This window comes from Macrosteles quadrilineatus, unplaced genomic scaffold, assembly GCF_028750875.1.
Source record: "Macrosteles quadrilineatus isolate MER2022 unplaced genomic scaffold, UCM_ALF_1.0 Scaffold_3__2_contigs__length_128488019, whole genome shotgun sequence".
Classification (NCBI taxonomy): Eukaryota; Metazoa; Arthropoda; class Insecta; order Hemiptera; family Cicadellidae; genus Macrosteles; species Macrosteles quadrilineatus.
Genome location: NW_026542596.1, coordinates 63702271 through 63716310, shown reverse-complemented (window position 1 = coordinate 63716310; position 14040 = coordinate 63702271). Strand labels below are relative to the sequence as shown.

Below are 14040 nucleotides of genomic sequence, written 5' to 3'. Positions count from 1 at the left end.
TTTCAGTACAAAAGTTTATTACATTATCACAGTTTAACCTTAATATTTACAACTCACTGGATAACTAGGGTCACAGGAAAGTTGAATTTACATTTTACAAGTTTCATCTCTTGAACCGATCTGATGAACCTATAGGACACCGGTTGGGAATAATGCAGGTCTGAAGAAGTGTGGGGCAGAGTAGACATAGGGGTTGTATTGGTACAGGAGAGGGTATGGGAATGGTGCTACTGATACTGGCGGGGATGCTGCGACTACTTCCGGCAGTGGGGCGGGAGCAGCGGGGGTCTCTGGGGCGGGGGCCTCCTCAGAAGGTTCAGAAGCCTCATCTGTTGCTTCCGTAGGCTCCTCGTTCTCAGGCGTCTCGTAGGGCTTCTCGTAGAGGTCGGGGTTGTACTGGCCGTTGTCGCTCTCTTCGTCAGCGGCGAGCGCCACCGTCGTCGCCAACAGAAGACACAAGAGAGTCTGTTACAGAGGGTAGTTGATACAGAACATTATTTTATTTGTTGCTGTGAGGAAAAAACTTAAAACTTTCTTATAGTTATACCTCTATTACCATAGCCAAAAAGAATGAAATATAGACCGTCAGCCGTGCTGCGATTAGCTTAGGTTCTGGCATCCACCGCTGGGAGCACCATGTAGTTACGTTTACGCTCCCAGCGGTGGATGCCAGAACCCACGAATCCAGATCCTATGCTAACCGCAGCACGGCTGACGGTCTATATTTAATTCTTTTCGTCTATGGTAATAGAGGTAAACTACAAGAAAGTTCGTAAGTTCGCCTGAATAAAAAAGCATTTTTATTCCATTTCAAGCACGGGTACTGCAGCTAGTGAAAAATAAACTCGTCTTATCAGGTAGTTCAATTTACCCTACTTAAGCCCCGTTTTTATTAAACATTTTACGCTCAAAACATTGTTGTGAGCTAAACTCACCACAATGTTGAAGTAAAATGTTAAACGGAAACGCAAGCAAAATGTTTTGAGCATGTTGGCAAACAAAAAGTGTTGGCAGCCGTTGCAGCTCACAACATTTTTGTGAGCGTTGTAAGCTGTGCTTAACAAATATTAAAGCGTTTAACAAATAGACGTGTAAATTGACTTTTTAATTATTTTAAAGCAAAAATGGCCTGTGTATACTATTGTATACTATCTTTAATTGCAAATAAAACTCCGATTGAGCTGTTATTAAACATAAATTGAAAATCAATATTTAAAACAAAGTTTAACAATACTACTAGAGTTCTGATTCGAATCTATTGCGCGCAGTATTTCAATAATGCAATTCCCCTTCAAATCCATATTGGCATCTTGTGTTACAGCTATGTTTGGCAACAGCTTGTGCCAAATAAAAGGCGATGCACTTTACTGGTTAGGTTTATATTACTTTATTAAAGTTTGACGGGTTACTATATTCCTGCGTATGACGGGTTCTTCCTAATAATTTGTAATTTTTAAATCTAATTTTATATCTGTACCTTTTCTCATTATAACACGATCCTTATACCTCAAATTATGGCATATTATTGTTTACACATAAGATTAATTCTAATAAATATTGAGTAAAAGCAGTAAGAATTATTACCCTTGCTGACTATGGATAAAATTAGAAGTTACATTACCACATAAGTTGTCGCCAGTTTTGAAATGAAACATGGTTTAATTAAGCCACCGATTGGTAGCGCTGATGCCCTGGTGCCGTTTACCGATTTCTCATGAATACGACACATTTTTAAACGAGACAATTTAAAAGAAAACTAGTGGCTTATAGTGGACATAAATCCCTAAAATTTTCAGATGTACAAGAAATTATTCTTATATTAAAACAAACTAAGAATGAGTTTTTTAATGTGTCAGGATAGTTTTGTTCTTAATTTTCAATAAATAATTGCATTCCTTCCAGAGTTTTAAATGTACTAAAGACAAAAAAATGTAATTGTTTGTGAGTAAGTACTGTTTACTGTTCAAATACTGTTAAAAAACTAATCATCGATTGATTTATAAGTACTTTGACACTGGTTAGGGTCAGTTTCCCAGTTGCCGAAGCGAATCCCCAAATTCCTTTTCATCGGCATTGACACGCTTATTTTAGTTAGTTTAAGAAACGTAAAGAAACGGAAACTTCCTCCAGATTTGACTGTCGTGTATATATGCTCCCTTTACTATACATACAGGATGGCTGGTAATAAGTGTAAAATAAATTCATCCATCAAACTACATCATAATAGTGATTGAATGACGCCTATTTGAGGTTCCCAACTCAAACGGTAAAGAAATAAAAGATTAATTAATTTTTTATGGTTTGTTTTATGAAAATCGTTTATACTATGTTAGAAAGACAAGTATTGTTAAAATAAAGATTATTTTTTAAATCCTCACAAAATTTACAATAAGAATAATACAACGTTGGGGTATTGAACGAGACTCTCGTAAAAGTTAAAAAGATCATTTGTAAAAAGAGTTAAAAAGATAGTATATACATTGACTATGCAGCTCTTCAGAGTGGTAATAGGAGAGAGGTAATTCAGGAAGGTGCTATAGGACTATCCCCTTTTATGTTACAACAAACATTTTTTACACTTTATATACTTACCTTTCCGTAAAACTCTCCCTTTAGTAGATTTCCCATCCTTATGGAACAGCTGAAGCCAATTTTATTGTTAGTTCTGTCCGATTTTCTGTAGATGTCGTGTTTTGTTTACAATTTGTTTCTATTATTTTAGAGTTAGTTTCTCATTATTTGTGTCTCACTGTTTGGTTATTTAGCTAGTGGACGAGCTATTGTTTATGATTAGATAGTTTTATTTGGTTAAACGAGGTTTTAAATTACCGTACTGAAATAACAAGAAACAAATTGCAAGCAAAACACGACATCTACAGAACACCGGACAGAACCAACAATAAAATTGGTTTCAGCTGTTCCATAAGGATGGGGGGGAAAGCTACTAAGGGACTATGTTTTATCTAAGGGACTATGTTTTATCCAAGGGACTATGTTTTATCTAAGGGACTATGTTTTATCTAAGGGACTATGTTTTATATAAGGGACTATGTTTTATCTAAGGGACTATGTTTTATCCAAGGGACTATGTTTTATCTAAGGGAATATGTTTTATCTAAGGGACTATGTTTTATCTAAGGGACTATGTTTTATCCAAGGGACTATGTTTTATCTAAGGGAATATGTTTTATCTAAGGGACTATGTTTTATTACTCTATTGTCTATGGGTTTATCTATGGTGGCACATTCAATAATGTTCTAATAGAATAAACCCCCTAGCTACAACTCATAGATATCATGTCTACTGTAGTATCCTAGAGATACGCAGAACGCTTACCTTGAACAGGAGCACGGACGAGGCCATGATGCGCAGTGGAGATGGAGGTAAAGGAGTAGCTGTTATGTGGTATCTCCGTATATATACCACCAGTCAATGTCAACCGGTCGGCCATTGACCACAGAACATCCACCCCAGCTCAGGGGTATCGGATTCATCGATTTATTCCTTTTTAGATTTTTTTTTGGCAAGCAGACTGAAAGAAAACGTCTGTCGTTTTTAGATGGTGCTATAGGCCTACGACATGAGTAAAATTGAATTCTCAAATGAGTAGAATCAGGTTGATCATAAAAGCTATGTACAGCCGACTTCTCATCCCATTGTAACTTTTGAAGCTCGTGTTTCGTGTCTAGTTCATGTTCAGTGACACTGGTCGTTCGAGTCGACGACAATTTGTTTCTATTATTTTAGAGTTATTTTCATGATTTGTGCTTTACTGTTTGGTTATACAAATAGGTGATGGGTTTTTGATTTTGCTTAGATCGTTTTGGTTAATGAGGGTTTAATAAAAATAATATAAACTAAAAATGAAAATGATTTAAACTTTAAAGGCCCTTGTACAGACTTGTTATGCATCGATACTGAATAGTTGCGATTGTATTTGAAATCGGGTGCCAAGGTGCGTATTTTAACCCAAATAAGGGTGAAGGGTGAGTTTAGAATGTTGTAAGATGATCTTTGTACCTACTGTAGCTTTGTAACTGACTATCATCAGCTGGTTCATCAGTTAAGGTCATTTATTATAAAAAAATGTCCTGTCACCCGACAAAGTGGGCTTCCTTGCACAGATAGTACAGAAAGCCTTACACTGGCGCACAGTTTTTACTTTGGCGCAAACCAGTATTCCTGACAACACAAAACAGCGTGCTTTTAAGCACGTTAATCCGTGTACCTACGCTTGAAAATAAGCTGGCAACACTGAAAGATATTACGACTACGATCAGCTGGTGCAGCGTTTCCCATTTCGTTCAATGTTTGGATTTGATTTAACCTAACTTAAAAACGTGTTGTGTTGTACAGTGTTAGAAAGACTAATTATTATTTACATGATTTAGAGTTATAGTAACTGAAGGAAAAATTAAATGTGTAACACGAGTGCAGACTGCCCACTAGTTACACAAATAATTATTCTCAAAGCTTAATGTAGACCTGATCAGGTAACTTATTGTTACATCGTTGGAGACGCCCCGAGACAAGGTTATGTCTGCGGCGTCATCGCTAGGTTATGTCATGCTAATGTATTCAATATTATTTAGATCACAGGCTCCGGCCTTGGTCATGCGACAAGTAAAATAAAACAACGCGATTACTTGGTGTTTCCCTACAAGGGGCCGTGGATGGCCAGAGTGGGTTATCTGTAGTGTCAAGCCTCGTTAGTTTAGCAATGTATTTGTGAAATTTAAATGAAATTGGTTCAGTATTTTTTGCGTTTCTCGTACAAACAGATATTAGACAACGCCTCTTCTTTTTAGATAAATAGATGTAAAATTACAAAGACAACAAATATATGAGTTCAATGTAGGTAGGATGAGCATATTTGCCCTTTTCAACAAAATATTACAAAGTCATTAGTCAATAGGAAAATACTCCGTTAAGAAAGGCGTAGTCATCGATATCGATGAGCGTAGCCTACACTATCTCAGAAAACTAAAAAATACTCCCATCACAGCAAACCTGCAGAATTGGCGGATTCCCATCAGAATATTTCCTTAAACGTGTCAGATTTTTCCTAAATTTAATAACATCAGGTTTAACGAGTAGGCCCTACAGTAGCTTATATCCATCAAATACTACAGTAAATTGGATTTCTTAAAGGAATTTGGCTATTTAAAATATTTTAGTTTTTTAAGTTTATTTTAGTATTTTAAATAACCAAATTCTTTCAAGAACCCCCATTTTTGACAAAATGCAACAATTAGATAATCAGTCGTCAACAAATTTCCAAATGATAAACTGTAAAGCCAAATTACACTTACAAAAAACCAATAATATCAACAAAAAATAATTATTTATAATGAATTTTTAAATGGACAGGATTTTTTTAGGTTCGGAAACATGTATAACTTCAAGGCAATATCAATTTGTGATTTTAGTTTATTTCTGACAAGTTTAACGCTGATTGTATTTGGTTAATTTGGTAAAGTTAACCTTAAGACATAAAAACGAAAAAGTAAATCGGCCCTGGGTCTAAATGTCCATGAGACCTCTACTGTATAGTCTGTGCCTGGGGTAGGCATCTTATCTTATTATCCATGGGATAAATTAGCCTAAAAAATATTTATAAAATTAAATCATAAGACCACCCTTGTCCAATATGTATGTAGGCTATCAATTTTAATTAAAATTTAATCTCAATTTAAAATGTTGATTTCAAAACTAAAGCAAAAGAATGGCAGACCCATTCTAGGGTGCCTCTCAATGGGAGTGACCGAATTTTCTACAAAGCCGTGAATTTGAGAATTGCGCGGTTCGAGAAGCTGCGGAATCAACTCGATCGAGCGTCATGGCATCGAGAGTCAATTCGAGCTGCTAGAACGCTCTTTAACACTACTTTAAGCAGATCCGCGAATTTAGCGATCAATGCTTCGTGTGCCGTTAGAGCACTCACTCCCGTCGGTGAGAGGAAAAGTCACGGTATATATTCGAACTACAAGAGTCTGTTTCCATGCGTCTGGGAACAAGTTTGAAATACGTTTTAAAACAACCAAACCCTTTTCAATCTCCTAAAATCAGATATATTATGATTCGATATTATAAAGGGAAGCTCGCTACGAAAAAACCATCAACAATACTTAATACGATAATTTATTATGCAAGATTAAACATTCTTAGTTCGCGGCTATTATTAGCCTGTAGCGACGCTGCGGTACCTAGCGGCGAGCGGAAGAACTACCAGGATGCGTGTTGAACGAAGGACGTCGCAGCGAACGTGCGGCGTGCGCGTAATGGCTACCGGTACAGGATTTGTTGGTTGACTGGCATATTGATTGAATATTTTTATACGTGAAGGATGCCTTCCTGAAAGTTATTAATTGTGAACATTTTACTGCGGATTTGTATTGCTTTAGAGTTTTACTCGAAAACTACTAAGGAGGACTATTAGTTGAAAACCCTTACCTTACTTTAATACTTTCTTACCTATTAAATGGCGACCATACAAAGTAGGTATTTTAAAGCCAATAATCTATAGCTATTTGAATAAAATGTCTAAACAGTTACTCATCTTGTTTAATATTACTGGTTCCAGTGAAAGTTAATAATAAAAAAATCAGCAAGTTTGGTTGGTTTTGGGTTAGTTTGGAATAGTTTCATTTTATAATTGACTAGCTGCTGTAACCGTGCTTCGCAACGGGAAAATTTACTACTACGAACACTTGTTAAGTACAGTAGTTCAAATTTATAAACAAATACACCCTCACCGCAGCAAACCTGCCTACAAAGTGAATTTCCATTCGTCTGAATTGATTTCCCATCACATCTATTTAAATAACATTAGGTTTAACGAGTACCAAGGTTTGCTGCGACAAGGAAACTAATAAAGTGTGTTTTTTAGTAAAATAGTATTAAATAAATAAATTTGCCATGTTTGATCAAAATATCCATAAACAAACAAACTAACATTTTAAAATATTCTTCATAAGAATAACATGGGCATTTTTAAATTTACAATGTTTTGAATTTTCTCTGTTACCGTGTATATTGTACAAAAACACTTTGATATACTAAATTATTAGTTTTTTAAGCTTTTTAAAAAGGTTTTAGGAGAAATTGGGAAATTTTGTGTTTTAAGGGTCAAAAATGAGAAAACCCAATTTTTACCCTATAAAACCCTGGTTCCATGCTGGTTTTTGGCAACTCCGATCATGTTGGTTTGCGAACTCATTCAATTTTATCCTGCCTTATACCTTAAAACCAAATTTCATCAAAATCGGACAAAAATTACTCAAGTTACCGCTTTCACGTAACTATTTGATTAATAAAACTTGGAACGAAACATAAATGAACGAATGGTGTTTTTGGCCTCTGGGGACATCAAAATTAAAAAGTAAATCGGTCCCGGGTCTAGGTCTTACCAATAGCTACTTCCCTATAGGGAAATTAGCAAAAAAACACCGAATTTATACAAGAAGTAATTGTTATAACCTTCATTGTAATTGTCCTATTGTTGACATGAAAATATGCCAATAGCATTATTTAACTTAGCAACTTTTGGTAAATTGAAAGCAGAGCCTGGGTTGATAAAGCAATGGTTTTAGAATCTAATAATAAATAAAATGAAAAAATAATCTATGACAGAGTTTTAGAATAAATATACTTAAACCTACCACATATTATATGTAAAATATTATATTTAATTTGTATGGATCTGCTGTCTGAAATTGTAAAATATAAGCATTTGGCAATTCTGATTGTTTACGTTGAAATGTCAACACAAAGGTAAACATTGTGAATTTTATCATGCTTCCATAATTATATTTGGCCATCGATCTCTAGAGATCGGTGTATTTGGCATTATCTTGATCCAGAGGCTAACCCATCATGAAAAACAAAAATTGTTAGTTTGTAAACTATCGGATCTTATCAATATTTTCATTCGGTTGTTTTTGACAACAGTTAACCGAAGTCTACCCATCTTGTAAAATAAAGCAGTGTTCTTGTCTTATTCATCTATTATTTATATGGAAACTGCATTAATTTAGTGGTAAAGATACTGGGACCATCATTCATATACATTCAGTATTACATTGGATGATTTGAATCTAGACTAGAACAGTCTATAGCAGTGCTGCTCAACCTTTTAGCGAATTTCCCATATAGGGAATAAGCTATTACCGTAGTACTCATGGTAAGACCTAGACCCGGGACAGATTTAATTTTTCGTTTTGAGGTCCCTAGAGGCCAAAAACACCATCCGTTCAAATTCATATATAAATATATATATGTCCGTTAGCGCGATAACTCGAGCAAAAATGATCCGATTTTGATGAAATCTGGTAAAAACGTGTAAACCTACGTTTATTAAAACGAGTTCGGGAACCAGCATAATCGGACCATGGGAACGAGGGTTTATGGGGGGTTTTATGGGGTAAAAATAGGGGTTTCCCATTTTTGACCCTAAAAACTAAAAATTTTGCAATTTCTTTTCAAACAATTTTGTAGAGCTTAAAAAAGGAAATAATTAAGTATATTGAAGCGCTGTTGTATGCCTAACGGTCACGGAGAACATTCAAAAATAGTTTAATTTAAAATTCCCATGTTATTCTTATGGAGAAAATTAAAACTGTTGTAGTTTACTTGTTTATGGATATTGATAAAATTTGGAATTTTTTTATTTCATCCTATAGTATTGACTTATGGTCAAAAAACACTTTTTACCTTCCCAGTAGCAGCAAACCTAAGCACTCGTTAAATCTAATGTTATTTAAATTGGGAATACATTTTATATCTTATTTATGGAAATTTTTTAGTAAAAATGTAATCATACAAGTTGAAATTCGCTTAGTCTGCAGGTTTGCTGCGGCGGGGGTATTTTCCTGGTGTGGTCACGTGGTTTACCACTTTAAGACAACAAATATTTTGGTTCTTAGGGGTAGTAGAGTATGTAATATGTTTTTTATATTGTAATTTGCTAACCGAAACATTTTCCAACCAAAAGAATGAACCCTTATCAAGAGAGTTATATTTAGGAATACAGTGGCGTCCCAGGGAGAGGGAATGGTAGTGATATCAGATATACCCCCCCCCCCCAGAAAAATTGTATATTCTTTTAGCTAACACAAATTTCTGTAATCTATGTAAATCAATTAATTACATTGAAAACCGTTTCAAAGCAAGTTGGTCATCAGCACCTTACTAACAATTAATTATTTGAGATGAGGATGACACCAAAGGCTGGGGTGAAGTCCTAACACAAATACTATTAGCTTGAGCATATTTTAGAGCTAGAATACTTATAAAAATATGTTTAAGGCTTTAAATTCCAAATTTTTTCTGGGGGGGGCCGGACCTCCCTTTTTTCTGGGGATATTCCATACCCCCCTGACTCCCTGGTGGTCATCTCCACCCCCAAAATGAAATCCTGAGACCCCCACTGGGAATAGATGAATAAGTTACCTATAGGAGGTTCTGAAAAAGTCAATTGATTTAGAAAAAAACTGAGCCGTTCTTCAGACTCGATGGATTGTTTCATTACTTCACTGGATTTCCGGAAAACCACCATAAAACTACAACAAAGGCCAAAAATTTTTTAAAAGGTAAATTATAAGTCTTTGTATACTATTTACATTATTTATTTCACTTTGACTGACAATTACACGAATGATAAGAAATACTGTTTTATCTTTGCAGAAAGTATACAATACTAATCTCTGATACTATCTGTAAGGTGCATAGAATATGTTACAACATAAACTTCTACTTCTAAAATACATCATGGTCAGAGGTTCCAGAGAAGACCTCTCTTTAAATGTGTTTTATATAAATAATACTTGTAAGTAATACTGTCGTATTAGGATCTTAGGCTGTGGTTTCCTAGACGCGTAATAGATGCGCAGCGGTTTAGATGCGCTGCGTCTTTTATCCAGGTCCCAAAACGCAGCCGACGTGAGTGGTTTCCTAGACTGCGTACAATACACACGGTTGGTGCGTAACATAAGTTCATGGGAGAGATTACTAGTGGCTACTATGATGTTGTACGATGATTTAGATAATGACATGGATATTTTGGCATTAACAGCTTTGAAGAAGCGTAAGCAGTGAAAAGTATATGTTAGGAACTGTACGTGGCCCTCACGCATCTTTTAACTGTAGTGTTAAGGCAAACATGTCTATTTGATGTAAACAATAAATCTTAATTTACCCTGTCCAACTTTGCTTTTACTGTTATTATATTTACCTATTCGGGATTTACCAAATCGATGAAAATACCTTTTAGAAGTATAACTGCAATAATCATTTTATACTTATACGCCAACCCCGTAAGAAGTTTGGGTAGGCTACTATGCTAGTAATTAATATAGAGTTATTACTAAGATGTTCAAGAGTTCTTAAAATAATTATGGGGGCTCTAATATTTGGGAGTTGGTGTTGTACTGATTTGAAATGAATATTTATCAATGGTAGGTTTATTTACTAATAGCAACAATAAGAAAATATGTGAGCTCAAATTAATTGTAGGGAACATGTAACAAGAGAATCAACTATTAAAATCACACATTATGGGGAAATTAACACTACATAACGAATGATATGAAATATAATACTATACAATTTTAATTGTATGAAAAATTATTTCCATAATATGTCATTAGGAAACCAAATTTAACCAATTTTTTGTCGTGTGAGAATTTTGCCTTCTGTACAACATTTACTTCCGAATCCATTGCATAAGACATGTCTAAAACGCAGCGTAACTCAGATTCGACTGCTCCGAAAGCAGTCGGTCAAATACGCAGCTATTGGTGCGCGCGTATTAGATGCGCGCGCATTAGATACGCAGCCTTGGAAACCGCTTACACGAAACTCCATAAGACAAGTGTGCTGCGTCTTAGATGCGCACACGCAGCGCATCTAATACGCGTCTAGGAAACCACAGCCTTAATAATGATTTCATCAATTTTACAGAAGCACTTTTTAAAAATGAACAAATAAAGTAAATTCTTAAGAACCTCAAAAACAAGACCCACAGCAGCAAGTCATTCTTGATAACAAGCGTCGTTTTCAAATACCTTTGATTTTGTATCTGTCCTGGACACATGTAATGGCAAACCTCAATAAGAAGTCTACCTTGTTAACAAGTATTATTTGATAATTAGTATTAATTTGAATTGTTATCGAGGTTCTACTGAAATTATATTAAGCTAATGGAAGAAACTACTGTATCTTGAATAACCAACACTGAATGACCATAAAAAAATCAAAAGACAAACAAAATTACCTTAGGTAATAGATGGATAGCCTACACTGACTTAAACCAACTTATTTCAACTTGTAACCAACTTTTCTCTATTATTCAAACTAATTTTAAATGCTACAAATATTGCATTGTTAATGATTGCAAAAATAAACTTGTGCTTACACAACAGGAAGACTTAAATTAGTTATACTGACAAATTCTGATAAACAAAATAAAAAATTTATATTTTATAAACCTTGAACTATTTTTATAGAAACTAAATTTCACCAGTAAATATATAACATGAATTACCTACAAAAAAAAATAGGTGTATTTTACTTCTATAGTTTTAAGTCACCTATGTATCAAAAGTTTTTTTTCAAACGAGATCATCTTATCATCCTGATAGAAACTGAATTGTTAGCAGCCACAACAAATATAACACAGATACAATTTTTCAGAAGAATTCAGAAGGTTTGAATTTGGTTCTTTAAAGCATTGGTCGTAAAAAATGAAAGTGTTTTTAGCAAAACTGAAAAAGACTCTAAAAACTATATATATTTTGTGTAAGATGAGGAAAACAACAAAACAGTGTAAAAATATGTATAATAAAATCAATGAATTATGGCTGTGATTCAGCAAGTTGAATCCTTAAAATAAGATTTACTTTCTACGTAAATGTGCACTAAACTACAACAGCTAGGCTAAGAGTTTTAAAATTAGAGTTTACACACAGAGACAAAAAAATATCACAAAAATAAAACTACACAATTTGGCTTTTTTTGTACACCCTAGGAACCTGAGTACAAAATCTAAGGCTAAAATTATCTAAGGCCAGAAACCATTACTCTTAAGGCGGGTAAGTATGTAAACTTTATAAAAAAGGCGAGATTTGAAATGGATTGCTAGCAGATTCTACTTCTTACTAAACAAATGACTAGCGTTCAACAAACGTTGATTGGTCCGAAATATTACATACAACTTAACCTACAAGACTACCAAATAAGGCTAGAATGAATTCATTAGACCATGAAATGTTCTACACAGTTTGCAATATACACTGTACAGGGTTGCCAAGAAGTCCCTTTACACTAACGATAAATTAATTCAATTGGTATTCTAGGGCCAAAGCGGCGGTGGGGGAAGGGAGAGCGAGGCTTCATTCTCTCCCCCCACTACTCACTAACTCCCTCTAGTTCCGTAACTACTCACGTCCGAATATTTGCTGATCCTTCGTGTTTATAACAGTGTACTATGTCCTCCAATAAGCTAGGGCTACACTTGTCCGATTAATTTGGTCCGCTCCCGCTGTAAGTGGTGGCTATACTTGTCAAATCAGCTCCGGTCCGCCCCGATCGCTTCCGCCAAAATACGGTAGAATGCTCCCTGGAGGATTGTTCCGTGCCGAATCGGTTCGGAGCTGAGCTGAGTAGACAAGTGTAGCCACCTCCATTTAAAAACATAGGAAACATTGTTCTGCATTTTGGAGGACTCGACCGGACCGGTCCAAATCCGACAAGTAGCCACTGCTTTTTGTGTAAAGGAACTTTTCGGCCACCCTGTAGTTTGTCCATTGTTAGTTTAGATACCCAATACAAACAAGTTGTTAACATGTTATTAAGTTTGGTAAAACTTAATAAATCTAATACAAACAATAGTCCGTCATTCATATTTGTACCAGTGACAGTGAACACTGTGCATATAGAATGAAACTCATGACAACCTTTGAATTTATATTTTCCCTTACAGTAATATTGCCATGAACTCATTCTAGCCTTATTTTTACCCTGATAACTAACAAAATATTTTATTTGATCTCCATATAATATCAGTAAAAAATAAAACCTTAGTCTTGGAATCAGTAAAAAATATATAATAACAGTGTAACACTGCTAGTTAAACAACTTATTTCTGGGAGTGAATTTTTAAGTCATGTACCACATTAGAGTGTTAACATCAGTTGTGCAAAAATATTATTACAAGTTCAAAAAATATTTCTAAGCTGCTAGATCAGATATGTTATGAGATAATACTACACATCTATTTTGATACTTGGGTAGATTTCACAAAATTACTCCTTTATTTACAAAATATTCCACACAAATATAATCTACACAAAACTCTAGAATCGTTACAACTTACACTAGGGGCTGATAAAATATGATATATTTAATATGATTCCTGAGGTTTTTCTATTTACAATAACTACGCTTAATATTGGTCTTGAATTTATGATTAAGTGGCAGTAAACAGTAAACGATCTGGTCTTGACAAAATCTAATCATCTACAAGTACAGTACCTAATTGTTGTCTTTTGTTATTGTTTTGTGACAGTAATGTTTGCATTGAATGTTGACTGTTGCTACATCTATACATGTTTTATTTGTTTTTACTTCTAATACAAACACAGTAAATTACATAACCAGTACACACCAGAAATTTAACCTCTTTTCAAAAGTTACATTGAAAATTGCATAAAACTTTCGAATAATACTTTTGTAGGCACATGTTATTGTATCTTGTATTCATTTCTTGTTAACAGTTATCATAGTTTAGAATAGTTTTACATTTTGTTAATTTGGATTCTGTCGCTCATCATGAAAATATTACAAATATTTGATTCTCCATACTAAATCTACTACTTATTAGAAAGATACTTTCTCAAAAATATGTCAGTCTCATATTTGCCATCCAATAAAAACACTAATGTAAGAAAAATACCATTAACATATTTAAAATATTTTAATGGATTTGCCAATCTTCAAAATTCCAAAAACTTTGATACATTCCTTGATTTTCAATCACTCCT

General features: G+C 34.4%; 1 protein-coding gene across 1 annotated transcript; it reads right to left on the bottom strand.

The window, feature by feature from the left end:
- Window positions 1-3415, bottom strand: LOC128990891 (proline-rich protein 27-like). Its single transcript, XM_054413533.1, has 2 exons — window positions 3338-3415; window positions 1-465 (listed from the first exon to the last, which is right to left on the bottom strand). The coding sequence occupies exons 1-2, from the start codon at window positions 3362-3364 to the stop codon at window positions 130-132; spliced, it is 363 nt and encodes a 120-aa protein (XP_054269508.1). The 5' UTR covers window positions 3365-3415; the 3' UTR covers window positions 1-129.
- Between the last annotated feature and the right edge of the window lie 10625 nt (window positions 3416-14040).

Bases quoted from the DNA above. Each gene is read 5' to 3' on its own strand.
- LOC128990891 (XM_054413533.1), bottom strand. From the start codon at position 3,364: ATGGCCTCGTCCGTGCTCCTGTTCAAG. The intron at 466-3,337 runs GTAAGCGTTCTG...CCTCTGTAACAG, and splicing joins CGTCCGTGCTCCTGTTCAAG to ACTCTCTTGTGTCTTCTGTT.